This window comes from Aulostomus chinensis, chromosome 1, assembly GCF_037954235.1.
Source record: "Aulostomus chinensis isolate RoL2024-O1b breed Wild chromosome 1, RoL_Achi_v1.0, whole genome shotgun sequence".
NCBI lineage: Eukaryota > Metazoa > Chordata > Actinopteri > Syngnathiformes > Aulostomidae > Aulostomus > Aulostomus chinensis.
The window spans coordinates 58,598,365-58,616,042 of record NC_141320.1 but is presented as its reverse complement, the minus strand read 5'-3'; the positions used below and the strand labels follow the sequence as shown (position 1 = coordinate 58,616,042).

Here is a 17,678-nt window from a genome sequence, read left to right as displayed (position 1 = left end):
TACGATATTATGCTTGCGTTTGAGAGACCAGATGTCGAAAAATGTCCGGTTCAGTTGTGTATTTGCTGTCCTATTCCTCTTCGCTCCAAGTTTGTCTTGTCCGTTACACATAGAGATATAAAATATTTATATTTGGGGTACTTCCAAAAAAATAGACATATCTGACTGTGTTCTCCTGTCGCAGCACTCCTGGTACTTCTTTGAAGCCCTGGTGAAATCGATGGCTCATTATCTCATCGAGAGTTGCAAAGTCAAGGTAGGTCCGGGTCTCCGGCTTCGGCGCCATACCAGTAAACCTCCTCTCGCTAAAGCCCTAAGCTTAGTCCCTCCCCCTCCTCCTGCAGCTCTCCAGGAACCAGCGTTTCTCGGCGTCTTTCTACCACGCAGTTGAAACTTTGGTCAATATGCTGATGCCACACATCACCCAGAAATACAAGGACAACCTGGATGCTGCTCGCAATGCCAACCACAGCCTGGCGGTGTTCATCAAGGTTGGCGCCCCTCCTAGGAGCACCCGCTAGAGGGGTGGAGACTGGCGTTGTGGCCTTTTGCTTTAGGCTCAGTGGGAGATTATTCAAAATAACAAATAACAAGTAATTCAGTTTGATTTGATTGATTCATCTCTGCGTTGTTCGGTTGTCCTTCAGCGCTGCTTCACCTTCATGGACAGAGGATTCGTATTCAAGCAGATCAACAACTACATGAACTGCTTCGTCCCGGGAGACCCAAAGGTTTTAAAACGCCGCCGTTTTCTTACTTCTTCTTCTTTTTTCTTTTTTTTTTTTAATCCACCCTATCACACTGCAAGCTAAAGCCACCTTAAAGCGACATAAGCTTCTCTAAAATACTTTTTCTCTTATTTTCCCACCAGACTTTGTACGAGTTTAAGTTTGAGTTCCTGAGGGTCGTCTGCAGCCACGAGCACTACATCCCTCTGAATCTACCCATGCCCTTCGGAAAAGGCAGGATACAGAGATTCCAGGGTACGGATAATTACCCTCCAAGACACTTTCATCTCAGTGGATCTGATATTCCCCTTGTTCTTTAGATCCCGTTCGCTTTGATGGCTTTTCCTCTTTGACCAAATGTCGTTTTTGTCCATTGTCGTCTACCGCAGACCTTCAGCTGGACTATTCCTTAACCGATGACTTCTGTCGGAACCATTTCCTGGTGGGTTTGCTGCTGAGGGAAGTGGGCGGGGCTCTTCAGGAGTTCAGAGAGATCCGTCAAATTGCCGTCCAGGTCCTCAAGGGGCTCATGATCAAACACACGTTTGACGACCGCTACGCTGCCAAAGTGAGTTGGACGGCCAGTAGACCACACGCAGATTAGTTTGAATCAGAGTGGGTTCCTTTTGCGAAGGGATCGATCGACCTCAATGAGCTCTTCACTCATTACAAACTTGTGAAATTCCAGAGTCAGCAGGGCAGACTGGCCACCCTCTACCTCCCTCTGTTCGGTCTGCTCCAGGAAAACGTCTACAGACTGGACATCAAGGACTCAGCCCCCCTCAGCAACCATAATGTAAGCATGACACCTAGTGGTGAATTCATGAATAGCAACTTGCATCTGATACTGCTGGTTCTGTCTGGGTCACGAGTGACCGAATGTTCATGTTAGGGAACACTGGTGTTTTCTCCTGTGATCAAGCGCACACACACACACCTACACACACACACACACACACACACACACACTTTTAAAGCACTTGAATCCAACAAAACTTTATTATCTCTGGACGACAATCCTGACACGGGCAAAGACCTGATACAGGTGGGATTCAAAACACTGTCAACAAACAAGAGGAAGCAAAGATCAAGTTTAAATTGTGGTTTTTTTTTCCCATAATGCTTTGTTGCTTCTGTCATTAGAACGTGAGGGAGGACGCGCTGGTGCAGAACTCCACGGTGACCCCCCAGAAACCCGGGAGTTGTATCGAAAACGCTCTCCACAAGGATGTGTTCGGGGTCATCTCTGGAACAGGTTCGTCCCTACGCCACCATTTTGTGCCAGATAGAAACATGCAGTTACGTATTCAGTAGATTCAGATGTTTTGCTCTGAACGCATCAACTTATTTCCTCCCTGGAATACAAATGAAACCAGCTTTGATCGAGTTAGAACGTAGACGCGAAGGCACGTGCTTTCCTTCCGGGATAAGTTGTTCTGACACGGTGTGATCTATGGCTCCAGCCTCCCCTCACAGCTCCACTCCCAACGTCTGCTCCGTTCACCACGCAGACTCCAGAGGCTCTCTGATCTCCACCGACTCCGGGAACAGCCTGCTGGACAAGAGCAGCGACAAGACCAACTCCCTGGAGAAGGTAGATCAACACACACGTCGCTGGTTCCACTGTAGAACTCTTCTTTTTTTTTTTAAAATTCAGAATACAAACAAACTATAATATACGTGATTGTCAGATTACCTCTGTACCCTTGTTCGGACTGGACCTAATTTTGGCCGTTTTTAATATTTCACGAATGAAATCCGTCGGTTATGATTCATAAACTTCAAAAAAAAAATAACGATTTCATAAATCGTGTTTTTAATGTTCAGGTGCCCGCTCTCCTGCCTCATTATTTCCCCGATCCAAGACTAAAAACACGATGTTATTAAATACAGGTGATTTATTGGAAGGTCAAAAATGTTTGTGTAAATATATTTTGCTTATTTAATGTAATGAATGTTTCATAACCTTCACCTTTGTTGTATCATCTGCACTCCTGGACGTCCGCGCTCTCATCCTGTAGAGCTCCCACACCCCTTCCCCTTCCTCCGTAACCTCCCACGCCCCCCCTAAGGAGAGATTCACCAGGAGTCGCTCTGTCAACGTACCCCCTCTCCACCTGGACCCCGAGAACCGAACCGCGCCGCTAGACCGCGCGACCAAGCGGGTCACCATGGACTTCTCCCTGCTCTCTGTACCCCTCCCCGACAGCAATAGCGATCATAAGGTGGCCGCTGCAGGCCGGGCCGGTCAGGAGCGAGGGGAGGACTGGAATCAGGAGGAAAACATCCAAGTATTCCTGACGTCTGCGTTCTGTCTTTGGCAGAGTTGTACAGAGAATCGGCAAACTGTCACCGGTTCATTCCTGTCGGGATAAAAAAAAAACAACGCTCTCTTGGTGTTTGCGGATATCTGTACAAACGCATCCAAAACCCTCCCAGTTTTCAGAGTGTCCCACATCAGGGAGTGTTTCTGTGTGTGTGTGTGTGTGTGTGTGTGTGTGTGTGTGTGCTGACCCTGCAGGAATCCCCCCCCATCTATTTCCTTAGATGCTCAAATTCATTTCTATTTCTACAAATCTGGAGTTGATGTTAATATCTCAAAGCCGCTGCCGCAGATGTGCTTTTATTTGCTCGTGTGAGCTTCTCCCTCCCGTCTGAGGATAATACTTGACATTTCTTATCTGTGAAGTTCTGAGGAGTGTGTGTGTGTGTGTGTGTGTGTGTGTGTGTGTGTGTGTGTGTGGGGAGGGGGGGGTGTTGAGAGTGGTGTTCTTTGAAGTCTCTTTCAAGTTTGGATTTTTCTGGTACTGCTGATAACTAAAGCTTTGCCTCTTTGATTTGCTCTCTCCCCCTCTCTCCCTCTCCCTCCCTCTCTCTCCCTCTCTCTCTCTCCGCATCAGAACCAGTGCGCTTCAGCTCTGGGCAGTACTGTGCTACGATGTGACAAACTGGACCGGGAGGAGATCAAAAATCTGCTCATGTGTTTCCTTCATATCCTCAAGAGCATGTCAGAGGGTAGAGTCGCCCCCCCAACTTTAGAAAAGTAACACAACCTCGTAGCAGAATCTGGTCTACAGTCACATTTTCTCACTGTGTGGTTTCAGAGGCGCTTTTTGCATACTGGAACAAAGCAGCTTCCTCGGAGCTGATGGACTTTTTTACATTAATAGAGTGAGTAACTACTTAGGAACAAGCAGCTGTAATTATTCGATGCAAATCGATGACTTCAAGATCAAATGTTTGCGTCTCCTGTCTCCCGCTAAACCGCGTTCGTCCGCCGGAAGTCTTTCTTGGCGCCGCGGTTCGCTGATTTGTTGTTGTTTGTTTGTTTCATCCCGCAGAGTCTGCCTCCATCAGTTCAGATACATGGGGAAGAGATTCATCGCCAGGTACAGTAGACGCTGCTTTACCGAGCCAGCTAAACCTGACTTGGTTTGAGATTTAATTTTGAGCTTGAACTAATTCAACTAATAACCCTGTGAATATTTGAAGTCCTTGCTTCTGCTGTGTTCTCTCACCATTAACGCTGCTGGCAAGTTGTTTTATGGTTAACGGCACGGCTCTGGGCCCCTCCCGCATGGGTAAGAACCGGTTCTTTTTGCTGTAAATGCACGATTCCTCCATTCGTCCAGGCTTTCTCTGATCAGACTCCCTTTCTTCCTCGTCATGGATTTGTCTTTTCTTTTTCTTTTTTTCATCAACCCTTTTAAAATTCTACCTTGTAAGGACTTTTTTTTTTTTTTCTCCATTCTCCTCTCCCAAACCAGGAGTCAAGAGGGGTCAGGACCCGTAGCTCCAGAGAGGAAGTCTCTGACTCTGCCTGTGTCTCGGAACAGGGCGGGGATGCTTCACGCCCGCTTACAGCAGCTGGGAACTCTGGAGAACGCTCACACCTTCAACAACAGTAAGACCCTACCAATGGATGACAGATACATCGCCCCACCCACACAAGCTTTTTTTTCTTTTTTTTCTTTCGGAGGATTAAGGCGCCACACACGGGGGAGTGCAGCTCGCTTCAAAATGTACATAAAGTTAAAAACAAATTTTAAAAAAACATAAACGCAAAAGGTGATTTTAACTGAATCGCTTTCTTGTTTTTTATATGAGCATCTTGAGGTTTTAAATTCATTAAAACTAAGATTTAAACCTGATATCAATTTGAATAAAGAAAAAAATACAAGCATTATCTTATGAAGAACAGCTGTCAGTGTACTTTTTGTGTACTTTTAAGAAATATTCGTAACAAAATTACATAGCAATATAGAGGAAAAACAACTAGAACAGTCTTGTACTTTTACATAAGAAAGCGATAATCTAGTAAAAGTACTTTCAGGTGGCCGGTGTAAACGCTGATACGTTGTTATTGTACTGCAAGTACAACAGTGTACAGTCAGGGTGTACTTCATAAATAAATTAAATCACATCTCTCGTTTATTGCCCCATTAAAGTTGATTTCAAGTTTTACTTCCATCCATTAAAGTACGCTTAGTAGTAGTTGCACGTAGAATGATATTTATAAGGTGTACTTAAGTAAATATACTTCAACTGTGCTTGAGGGTACTTAATAAAGGCCACTTTTTATTGGTGTTCTCGTTTATACTGATAAGAGATTGTGTCTGCAGTATCAGGGTATTTCATCGAGACGCTTCTGCCATCAATCACCCTGTCATTCGTCTGAATCATGGAAACAGCATCAGATAACCCGACGGCGCCCGCACGAAAGGTTTATGTGTCGTAACACCGGTGCGGCGTAGCTCAAGGGAAGATGTGACAGAATCTGCCGCGGCCGAGAGACAAACGACATCAAAGCTGCGTGTCAGATAAAATACATGGCGGGGTTTGAGTTGATGAAATCTCCGGCGTGTTTTCAGTGTTCTCCCACACAGACGCCGACGTGAGCAGCCAGTGTCTGCTGGAGGCCAACGTCTCCACCGAAGTCTGCCTGACGGTGCTGGACACACTCAGCATCTTCATCATGGGATTCAAGGTATCAAATCTACCGAGGAAACGCGGCGCCGCGTGTGTTTGTCCCGGTTATAACCGCCGCCTCCACCCTCAGACCCAGCTGAACTCCGATCTTGGTCACAACCCCCTGATGAAGAAGGTCTTCCAGGTCCATTTGTGCTTCCTCCAGATCCCCCAGTCCGAGGCGGCTCTCAAACAGGTCTTCACCTCGCTCAGGACCTTCATCTACAAGGTGAGAGAGCTCACGTCACATGGTGAGGCTGGGATCTGTCCTTTAAGGCTGTGTCGCAATACCGCGTTGTTCCTGAGGAGGCGACAGTGAGCGCTGACGTCACCTACAGATCAGCTTCACCTTTAATGTATCTTTAAAGATCTCCTCAAGGTGATTCAGCTTCCTTTTTATGATGGTTCATTTGTGTCTTTGTCTGCAAGGTGATTCAAAATCACCAGATTTCCAACTCTTGGGAAGGATGAAGCCATTGCATGGGTGTGTGTGTGTGTGTGTGTGTGTGTGTGTGTGTGTGTGTGTTTTCACACCATGGAGTGAAGTTTACGTTCTGCACCAGGTTTTAGACTATAAACTTGAATTAATGCAGTTTAATTTACAGGTTTATGGTTAAAAACAACACGCCGATTCACTTTAAAACTCTACAAGCCTCTCTCTCTCTCTCTCTCTCTCTCTCTCTCTCTCTCTCTCTCAACGTGTCCCCCAGTTCCCCTGCACGTTCTTCGACGGCCGGGCCGACATGTGCGCCTCTCTGTGCTATGAAATCCTCAAGTGCTGCAACTCAAAGCTGAGCTCCATCCGCAGCGACGCCGCCCATCTCCTTTACTTCCTCATGAAGAGTAACTTTGACTACACCGGCCGCAAATCTTTTGTGAGAACGCACCTGCAGGTACGCGTCCCCGTTCCTGCCACCCCCCGAACGTTCTGACCCGGCGCTCGGTCACGCCTCTGTGTCTTCTCCTTGGCGTTACTCAGGTGGTGATAGCCGTCAGTCAGCTGATTGCTGATGTCATCGGCATCGGAGGCACACGTTTCCAGCAGTCTCTCTCTATCATTAACAACTGTGCAAACAGTGACAAGAACATCAAGGTGAGGGCGGCGTGCAGCCGCAGCGCGAGAAAATACACGTGATTAAACTTTATTGATGTTGTTCGTCGCACCATAAAATTATTACTAATTAATGAAAAATGCATTACGGTTATGAAAGCCTCCATGTTTATCAGATGTTAAGATGAGACAGCGCAGATATTTTTATTTCCTGTTTGGTGGGGGGTTTAATTAAATGTTTTTGGTTTTTTTAATTTGGGGAATAATCCTCCTTCAGTGAGTTCATTATTAGTTTCAAATGTTCCCATCCCAAGTAGTCAAAATAGGAAGTGGGATGAATTCCGCTCCATTAATTCCCAGTAATGTTTTTTTCAATTACTTCATTTGAAGTCGCTACTCTGTTTTTAGAAGTGTCGGCGGCGAATTTACGTCCTTTTGCCGCTGAAATGCAATACGTGACGTAATAACGGCGAGCCCTCTCGTGCCTAAAAGCCCCAAACGTTCCCCCACAGCACACGGCGTTCTCCTCGGACGTGAAGGACCTAACCAAGCGCATCAGAACGGTGCTGATGGCCACAGAACAAATGAAGGAACACGAGAACGACCCCGAGATGCTGGTGGACCTCCAGTACAGTTTGGCTAAATCCTACACGAGCACGCCTGAGCTCCGTAAGACCTGGCTGGACAGCATGGCTCGCATCCACAACAAGAACGGGGATCTCTCAGAGGTAATGATAAAAAAAAGTAGCAAACAAAGCACTTCCACTGGCGCTAACTTGTATCTACGTCACTATTTCCCCCGCAGGCGGCCATGTGCTATGTACATGTTGCTGCTCTGGTGGCGGAGTACCTGTGGAGGAAAGGTGAGTTCATCCTACACGCGCGCACATGTGTGTGTGTGTGTGTGTGTGTGTGTGTGTGTGTGCTTTAATGGAAATAAGATGCAAAATTGAGAGCTCTGTCCCGGCGTCTTTATAAACGTGTGTCCTGCCAGACACACGTCCAAGGGTCATTCGTTCCTTCCCATTTAAAAAAACCCCAACAACGCACCGACGCTGCATTCCCTAGATAATGGTTCTCCACGTATCAGAGCGGTTCCCGTGCTCCCGAGCTGTTGCGTAAGAAGTCAGCGGTTGAGTGCACTGGACAAATATTTACCGGGTTATTAACATCACCTTGTTCATATTTCTGAATTCAGTGTCTTTGCTCATTCGCTGAAGTCTGCAACTTGAGGGATGACCTTTGACCTACTTGCGTGCCTAATTCGTGAGTGACGACGATTCAAAGGGTCACTTTAACGTCAGGGTTCTCAGGTTGTCCGTCACATTCAGTAGCTCGGAACGCCTGGACCGCCTTCCCGGTATGCGTCCAAATGCACAGTAAAAGTAATTTGATATAAGAGGTCAAAGGTCAAGCTTGATATGACCTCACCAAAACAAAAAACACACACACTTATCCATAACTCAATTTGTTTGTTTAACCCAATTTACACTAAAAGAAATGATAACATTCCATATCCAAAAGGGTCAAAGGTCAATTTCCCCTGTGACATCATAATAAAAGAAGTACACCGGTCATGTTTGACTCCATAACTCAGGAACAGAAGGGTACACCACGTACTTTTAATTAAAGTACTTCAACCTGTACTACATGTGTTATGGACCCAAACATGAAAAAAACTGCATTCTGGAGTTTTCCGGTGGAAGAATACGAGGGAGAATTCTACTCTGCTTATGGAACCTGGATCCAGAACCGGTCTTCACCCTGTCTCTTTGTCCCAGTTTTCATATCTGATGACTCTGACGAGTGTGAATGCGTTCACGCACGCCGACTACGCCACGCTGATGAGCGCCAGAACGTCAGTACGCCTGTTTTTGTTCATTCTGGTGTGTTCTCTCCTCTGCTCGCTACCCGGAAGGAATGTTCCGGCAGGGCTGCTCGGCCTTCCGCGTCATCACACCGAACATCGATGAGGAGGCGGCCATGATGGAGGACGTGGGGATGCAGGACGTTCACTTCAACGAGGTGTGGTCACCTGTTCTGTGCTTAGCGGTGATTATTCTGGATGTATTTTAGGTTCCTCACATGTCACAGAGGGACGCTCTTATCCGGAAAGAGTATCAAGAGCAGACGCTGCGGTAGACTTTGGCACGGGGTTTGGCTCGTGTGTCACTCCTGTAAACAAATCCACACGCTGCCGAGACGAGAGTGGTGTTAAATCTGACAAAGGGGGACGGGGCCGGCACTCTTAGAACCGCCTAGGGACCGGAGCAGCACGTTTTAAAAACAAGCATAAACACACACACACACACACACACACACAAAGAACAAGCCGGAAAAGACTTTAAAACAAATATTGATAAAAGCTAAGTGCCGTTTAAGAGAAGGCCATTCTGAAAATGTCAGGCGCCGACCTTTCAGGGGAGATCGATCCAAATTTCAAACGAAAACATGCAGGTAACAAACGCGGCGATGGTTTTGGAAGTAATCTCGCCGCTGCATGTCCGGAAAGGTTCAAGGGGAGTTGCAAAATAATATCGCGAAAGCTCGTTCGACAGCTTCCGTATTTCCAGCCGATGTAAAAGATTCACTTTTTAAATTCTCTCTTTAGATGTCACGCGACTGTGCCGCTAACCGCGTGAAACTGAAAGCGCTAGCTTGAGAACGCGTGTCGACAGATTTTTGAAGCTTTTATGTCCTTTTTGGCCTCTCACTCTCTTTTAAATGAGCCCAACTTGCTGCCGTAGCCCCGCAACAGTTTTGATTCCGGCGGCGTTTCCTCATCACGGGTGCATTCTGCAAACAGAAAGCAGCTACGTGTTAACCGCAGTTTTACCAGTTTCCTTGTGTACACAGCACAGATGGGACTTTGGGGGGGGGGGGGGTAATAAACCCACTGAAGATACACACATGCAAATTATTTTTAGACACAAAAGTGAAAGTGCAGAGACCAAACTTCTTACCACTGAACTGCAAATTCACTGATAATTGCTGGTAATGTGTGTAAACCCTTGTTTTACCTTTTAGCATCTTTTGTACATTACCGTATTTTTCGTAATAGACGTGATTTTTTTTTTTAATTTGTTTTTTATACCTCAGCCAAAGTCTTCACTGTATACAACACAGTCGGATCTCATCGAATAGATCCTGCCCCTGAACTTTGAGCTCTCCCTCGCTGTCAGCTCATCTCTCACGCTGTGTAGCAGGGAGGAATACGTGCAGATGTGCAGCCGCAAACCCGCCGAGACCTGCGGCGCATATTTACGCAACACTTTCTTAAAGTAAATTCTGCCTTGTGTCCTATAAAAAAAAGTAGAACGGAGATGATCGGACCATTTCCTCCTCCGCCTGCTGTCTTTACTGGAACACTAAGTGCTCTACAGCCTCCTGGACAAACAAGTCCTGACAGAAATGACCCTCTTTGCTACAATTACATTTCTAAATGCAGGGAGGAGGGGAGGTCCAGTACAAGTATTTCTACTTATGTGTGTTTGTGTGTGTGTGTGTGTGTGCAGGAGGTGTTGATGGAGCTGTTGGAGGAGTGTGCTGACGGCCTTTGGAAGGCGGAGCGTTATGAGCTCATCGCCGATGTCTACAGGCTCATCATTCCTATCTATGAACAGCGCAGGGACTTTGAGGTAATCTGAACCGCGATAAAGAAGCGCACACGCCAATCCCATGGTGCAGTGTAGCTTCTCCATACCTGCTAAGAACAAGGTGTGTGTCATAATTTTGATTTTTTATTTAAAAAAAAAAAAATCACCTAATTCTAAAATTATTCAACTCTCAGTGTCACTGGGAATCTGTCATGTGACTAAAATAAAAGCGGGAAACACCAAGAAATTGTTTTGGGGTCACTGATATTTCAGTTTGCTGACTTGTATTTGACATTTCATCTCTGTCCAGCTGCATGATAATAACATTTCCAGAAAATTGCTGGAGAATTTGGGAAAACAAAAGTAATTATAGAGAAATCAGCAAATTTTTGTTGACCGAAGACACAACTGTTATGTCAAATCCTTCCGCCTAGTCAGGAAAGTAGTTCCAGGCATGTATATGACAGTAAAATAGCAACTTCTTGAAAGAATAAACCTTTTTTCCCATCAACTCTCCTACACAACCTTAGTTCTACTGATAAAGGTGAAGTCTTTCTCTACTGCCTCACTGCTAGCATACACTGCAGCTAAACTAACTAGCAGCTAGCTTAGCTAGCTAGCACAGAGAGAAGCGAAGGGTCTCTACCTGCTCGTCTGGCTTTAAGAAATAATGTTTAATAAGCGTATTTCCTCCCAAATTTTTCTTCTAAATACATTAGATTTAAAAAAAAAAAAAAAAAGTTCATTCAAATCTAATGAGCTAAGTGTTTCTAAACGTCACCAGCTAAGCAAATAGCTCGTCAAATTAGCGATTAAACACAGCCTCTGCTCGTGTTTTGCGGCGCAGAAACTGACGCACCTGTACGACACACTCCACCGTGCCTACACCAAAGTGATGGAGGTGATGCACACCGGCAAAAGGCTGCTGGGCACCTTCTTCAGGGTGGCCTTTTTCGGACAGGTAAGAGTTTCCACTTCCAAAATGCTATAAAAATTTGCAGTAACTGTTTCTCTGACTTCATACGCACACAGTGACAAAAACTCTTTAATAGAGATTTCTCCCCTTTTTTCTTCCTTGCACACGCAAGGCTGCGGTAAGTGTGTGTGTGCGCGTGTGTGTGTGTGTGTGTGTGGCCCGACGTGCTCCACCTTGTCCTCGCATCATCCTAGTGCACCCTTAAGGCTCCGTTTGAGTCCCGACGTTTTTTTGTTTTGTTTTGTTCTGTTTTTAAGTTTACTCAGCGGCAAAATGTTGCAGCTCTGACGTGGAAAAAAGAAGATAGGAGGCGTATTGATATTCTGTTGTATCGTTCAGCTCTTCTTTCTACGTGTTCCCCCGGGTAACTTCCTCTCCATTGGCCCTTATAGCGCCGGGATTCGCTCTCCTCAGTGATTATACCGTCCTGTTTCCACACTCAAAGATTCACGTGTTGTGTATTTAAATCTATATATGCATGATACGCAGCCTCAATTTGCTTTGCTGTATTAACTGTGTGTGTGTGTAGGAATTGGAGGTCATCGTGTTTACGTATATATTTTTATAGGTATTTATTTTTTGAAGAGCTTCGAATGGTAGCGAACCTTCTGAATGCCTTCCCCTCCTCCGCAGGGCTTCTTCGAGGACGAGGATGGTAAGGAGTACATCTACAAGGAGCCCAAGTTCACTCCGCTGTCCGAGATCTCCCAGAGGCTCCTGAAGCTCTACTCCGACAAGTTCGGTCAGGAGAACGTCAAGATCATTCAGGACTCGGGAAGGGTGGGGGTCCCATTTTTGTTTCGATGTAGACACCTCGCCGCGGCGTAAAAGGCCGAGAACAGGGACTCAGACGGCGTCATGTTTTCTTCTAATTTAGGGCGCTTAAAATTTTAAATTGATGGAACTCGAGGAGACAAGTATTTCTGGAATGATTCAAAGAATTTTTATAAAATGACATCAACTTGGTGGCTCAAGTTCCATTAAGTAACTTTTCTAAGTTACAAGAATAGTTTTTTTTGTTGTTGTTTTTTGACGGAGTGAGAAACTAAAATTCGTGTTTCTGTCTTCTGTCGTTCCGCCAGATTTAATCTGAATTATCGACTCCGTGTTTAATCTCCTCAAATGTGACATGGCAGCTGTTTCTCGATGCGGCTACTTATGTCTTGTTTCACGTCTGCCGCTTTCTCAGGTGAACCCCAAGGACCTGGACTCCAAGTACGCCTACATCCAGGTGACCCACGTCACGCCGTACCTGGACGACAAGGAACTGGAGGACAGGAAGACCGACTTTGAGAAAAGCCACAACATCCGACGTTTTGTGTTCGAGACGCCGTTCACGGTGTCGGGCAAGAAGCAGGGCGGGGTGGAGGAGCAGTGTAAACGCAGAACCATTCTAACCAGTAGGTTCCTAAAAACGACTTCTTATCAAAGACTTACAGAAGCACTGGGAGGAGGAAATACTGCAGGTGTAATAAAGAGGTTGATATTCCCTCTAAACGCAACAGGCTTTTCTTCTTAGGCTTATCGCAACGTAAATGTGAAGAATTAGTGAATCTCTTCCTCTTTCTGTTACGTCCAAGCACAAATGACCTGAGATCAGATAAGCCCAGGTGAACTTTATTGCTGTACTGTCCACTTAATCCCAAAGTTCAGGTATTATCTTCTCGTTAATCATCAAGTTGACTGATAGCGAGTTGCTTTTAGGACAGTGCTTATATGCAAAGCCGAGCTGGTTAGGAGTGTAACCTAATCACGCTCCTCCTGTTCGCCTCTCCACTCAGCGACCCACTGTTTCCCTTACGTGAAGAAGCGTATAGCCGTCATGTACCAGCACCAGACCGACCTGAGCCCCATCGAGGTGGCCATAGACGAGATGAGCGCCAAGGTGGCCGAGCTGCGTCTGCTGTGCTCGGCCTCTGAGGTGGACATGATCCGCCTGCAGCTGAAGCTGCAAGGCAGCATCAGTGTTCAGGTACGAGGGGATCAACCATCACGCTTACATGCTAACACCGTATCCCTGGATTCTTACATGCTAACACCGTATCCCTGAATTCTTACATGCTAACACCGTATCCCTGAATTCTTACATGCTAACACCGTATCCCTGAATTCTTACATGCTAACACCGTATCCCTGAATTCTTACATGCTAACACCGTATCCCTGAATTCTTACATGCTAACACCGTATCCCTGGATTCTTACATGCGAACACCGTATCCCTGGATTCTTACATGCTAACACCGTATCCCTGGATTCTTACATGCTAACACCGTATCCCTGGATTCTTACATGCGAACACCGTATCCCTGGATTCTTACATGCTAACACCGTATCCCTGGATTCTTACATGCTAACACTGTATCCCTGAATTCTTACATGCTAACACCGTATCCCTGAATTCTTACATGCTAACACCGTATCCCTGAATTCTTACATGCTAACACCGTATCCCTGAATTCTTACATGTGAACACCGTATCCCTGGATTCTTACATGCTAACACCGTATCCCTGGATTCTTACATGCGAACACCGTATCCCTGGATTCTTACATGCTAACACCGTATCCCTGGATTCTTACATGCTAACACTGTATCCCTGGATTCCTCCATATCTGACAGTACTTCCATTGCGTACGAGACCTGTGAACACCTGCCAAAACTCGATTAAGTTCATTTTCCTGTTCCGAGTCACGTTAACGGGTGGGAGCATATTTGATTGCTATAGCTACAACGCAACAACACCGTCAAGCAAACATGTTGCCATGACGACCCAGAGGGTAAATGTATATTTTGTTGTGTTACATTTGCTTTCTACTCTTGAGAGTATTTATGATGTGAAGCCTTAGTTGTTGGTTTTTTTTTGGGGGGGGGGTGGTTATGATTGAGTTTCATACAAATTTTGGGAAATGAAAGTTTAGCGAGGTTACCTAGCAACAAACCGGAAATGGAAGGGGTTTATTTTTGCGTGTTCTCCCCCCCCACACACACACACGTAGTTTATTCTGAGTATGCCAACTAACAAATAAACTACAGCTCAAATAAACAAGGAAGGTGGAAAATTATCTTCACCAGAATACGGATCTTAGTAGGAATACGCCGCGAACGCAAAGGTTAAATCCTAGTTCTTAGGAACGATGACCTTTGACCTCTCTTCTCTTCCAGGTCAATGCCGGTCCTCTAGCCTACGCCAGAGCCTTCCTAGATGACAGCAGTGCGAAAAAATACCCGGACAACAAGGTCAAACAGCTGAAAGAGGTCTTCAGGTACTGACAGGAACACATCATCTGCGTAGATGGATGACGGCACCGGAAGAGCAGGCGGTGCTCAGCTGAGAAGTTTTGCATCTCTTTCTCAGGCAGTTTGTGGACGCCTGTGGTCAGGCGCTGGGCGTGAACGAGCGCCTGATCAAAGAGGACCAGCAGGAGTACCATGACGAGATGAAGGCTAACTACAGGGACCAGGCCAGGGAGCTGTCGAACATCATGCATGAACAGGTGGGGTCAAGGGTGGAGTGGCGGCGAAACAATCAGAAATGGTTGCACCGCCAAGGTGAAAAGCCAGAGCAGCACAACTGACCAATCCCTGCATCACGTAGGTGTGAGTGAGGGATTGTGGGTTTTGGAGTGTTACAGAAATTTCGTGACCCAGAATGACTAATAAACCCGCATCTGAGAGATGTGAGGGGGTGGAGTTTAAACTCCCTTTTACATCGACGCAAGAAATCAAACAAGCGTGCTCGGACATAAAAAAAATAGTTCCTAAACGTCCGATTTATTCATTTTTGGTGCTAATTTCCTGGTTATTTGACACATTTATGGATTTTCACATTGTTTTTACGATCATCTCCATTTCTGGATGATTTCTTTCTAATTGACTTCTTCATGACCAAAAAAAGAACTTGCTAAAAAAAAAAAAAAAACACTTCATACTGAGAATTTTAGGATTATTGTTCAAAATAATCCGTCTCACCCTCCAAGGTTGGGATTGTCCAGCATTCCAGTTCGTGAGCGTGAACATGTTTATGTGACTAACTGTTCAAACATCTTCCTGCTCGTCCACTAACCACCATTCTCCTGTCTGCCCTGCTCTCCCCCTGCTGGCCTCCACAGATCGGATGGTAATGCTACTTTCTCTTTTGCTGAAGCTTTCGTGACATAGTTAGGGGACCGTCTGACAATTATTGGGCTGTGTGAAGGCGTCGAGGGGTTGAGTTGTTTGTAGAAGTTAACGTACAAACGCAGTCCATGTAGTCTCCTTCCAGTGTGTCAGAAATATCACATTACGTCGTAAATATTAGAAAATATGTTTGGCTTCCCGTCCATGGGAAGCCTAAAGTTAATCCTAATCCTAAATTTGACCTAACCTCAGTTCAAACCTTCACTCTAACTCTAGCCAAGAACTCAGAAATTATGTTGTGCCTCATTAAGACCGGCCTTTGGTCCCCATGAGGACTAGAGGTTCTGATAAGGTTTGTGTTTATACCAAAAAAGGTGTCCAGTACACACACACACACACACACACACACACACACACACACTGCACTTTGAACACGACTGAAATACACTTTATGAGCCCCTATTATTATTTTTTAACCTACCAATAATACCTCTAACTGTTGTGAACCGTTTACTTTCCATGAACTCGCCACTCAACTCCTGCTTCATTTTGGAGAAACCTTTCGTTATTTAACAGTCAAAAAAAACCTTCACAGACTTTAGTAACTGAAGGAAATGAACTTAGCAAGGACTCAAGTGTTGTGTCTGAAAGACCTTCTCTCCACCTGAATAATTCTCCCACGGTCCCTAAACATTCTGGGCACTTTTCCACGGAGCAAAACCTTATTTTTCTACCGGATCTCGTCCTTTCCAGATAAACCCGGTGGACGATGGCGCTCGGAGCACTCTGTCCGACTCTATGGGAATCTTCAACGCCATCAGCGGCACGCCGACCAGTGCCAACCCGCACGGCTCCAGCACCATCCTGTGATGGGTCTCAGCCGTCGTCCTTTGTTTTTTTCAGTTCGTCGTTATTGTTTCCTATGGAGACTAAAGTGAATATTTTTTAACGGCTTTAAGAACTGCGGCGCGATCCACGTCCCTGGCGTTTCTTTATTAGTTCCATTCTACACGTTCCACACATGGAGAACTGTCCTGGTGTCAAGGACGGTCACCCTTTTTTTTTTCAGAGTGGAGACCTTAAAGGGACCCTACTTCTTTGTTTGTTTTTTTTTACTGTAGGGATTCCGTTTTTGTACAGCGTTTGTAAGCGATTATAACCTTACGTTCTTCGGCGGATGCACAGTATTTTTTTTTTTTTAACGCGTTTCTGTTCTCGCCTTCCCTTTTTTCCTCTTTCGAAGCCAAAATATCCACAGTAATTTAACCTATTTTCTGTAAAAACGTTTAAAAAAAAAAAAACGACAACAAACGTGCGTGCAATATTTTCTATCGTCGAAGAGGCTGCACAGAAATCCACTCTTCTGCCAAAGAACAGAAAAGACTGTGCGATGCAAGATCTTGCTCTTCGTGTACAGTACTCGCTTTTTATTATCTGTGAGGTCAAATAAATAAAAAGACATTTTTACTTGGTGATATCGCGTGGGAACTTCTTCTGAAATGTCTGGCAATCCCTTCTTTTATGTCTTTGTTAATGGTCTACGTTCTCTTCTACGCCGTTGAGGACAAATGCTTCCACTCTTGTGCGGTTGCGCGTCATGTCAAAACATGGTGGGTCGCTTCCAAAAACACACACAAAAAAAGCGGGGGAAACAAACACAGGGAGAACGGCGAACAGATTTTCAAAATAAAACAAGAACCCTCTAGAAATACCGGCTCTTGAAAGAAAAGGAGCGCGAAGAAAAGTGTAACGTACGAGCACAACGGAAGGTTAAAACTGACTTTATAAAAGTCCTAAAGGGGACTTCACTTCCTGCGTCAGTGCTGCGGTGCGGCTCCTCGGCGTTTAGTCGGGTCTGAACCCGTCAGCTGGTTCAGAGTCAAAGCTCCCTTATCATTGAGGCAGAAACTGCTGCCCGTTATCTGTGGAGCAGAAACTGCTACACCCTGCAGCCAGAAAATACTGTAATATCGCCATGATACTTTGGGTATTACTGATTACTGCTAATACTGCTTACTGTGGGTAAGTACAGGCCCTATATTACCATTAGTAGCGTACTTCTGCTACACAAGTCTCCAAACTTCCATGCGAACCTGAAATGTGCGTTTTCGCGCAACCAAAGATGCTCGGTAACAAAGATCCCGCTTTACCAGACGCGCGCGCACACACACACACACACACACGCACGCACGCACGCACACATACTTCCTGTCCTCTAAATGGATGCACAGAAAGTTTTTAA

General features: G+C 45.6%; 1 protein-coding gene across 6 annotated transcripts in view; it reads left to right on the top strand.

Annotated features, from left to right (window-relative positions):
• dock9b (dedicator of cytokinesis 9b) overlaps nt 1-16,911 on the top strand; it is a 60,094-nt gene extending 43,183 nt beyond the window's left edge. For 3 of the 6 annotated variants that reach the window (XM_086220132.1, XM_086220054.1, XM_086220219.1), the window contains exons 26-52: nt 185-256; nt 345-491; nt 648-731; nt 872-983; nt 1,118-1,296; nt 1,417-1,524; nt 1,872-1,983; nt 2,192-2,322; nt 3,629-3,743; nt 3,833-3,899; nt 4,070-4,117; nt 4,496-4,632; nt 5,600-5,715; nt 5,788-5,925; nt 6,407-6,589; nt 6,676-6,789; nt 7,260-7,475; nt 7,553-7,610; nt 8,666-8,772; nt 10,263-10,385; nt 11,191-11,304; nt 11,953-12,099; nt 12,509-12,719; nt 13,101-13,291; nt 14,483-14,583; nt 14,676-14,814; nt 16,190-16,911. In XM_086220132.1, coding sequence (XP_086076258.1) covers nt 185-256; nt 345-491; nt 648-731; nt 872-983; nt 1,118-1,296; nt 1,417-1,524; nt 1,872-1,983; nt 2,192-2,322; nt 3,629-3,743; nt 3,833-3,899; nt 4,070-4,117; nt 4,496-4,632; nt 5,600-5,715; nt 5,788-5,925; nt 6,407-6,589; nt 6,676-6,789; nt 7,260-7,475; nt 7,553-7,610; nt 8,666-8,772; nt 10,263-10,385; nt 11,191-11,304; nt 11,953-12,099; nt 12,509-12,719; nt 13,101-13,291; nt 14,483-14,583; nt 14,676-14,814; nt 16,190-16,306 — 3,387 coding nt within the window. In that variant the 3' untranslated portion in view covers nt 16,307-16,911. The other 3 variants (XM_086220470.1, XM_086220306.1, XM_086220385.1) reach the window with 2 other exon arrangements.
• Nucleotides 16,912-17,678: the final 767 nt, after the last annotated feature.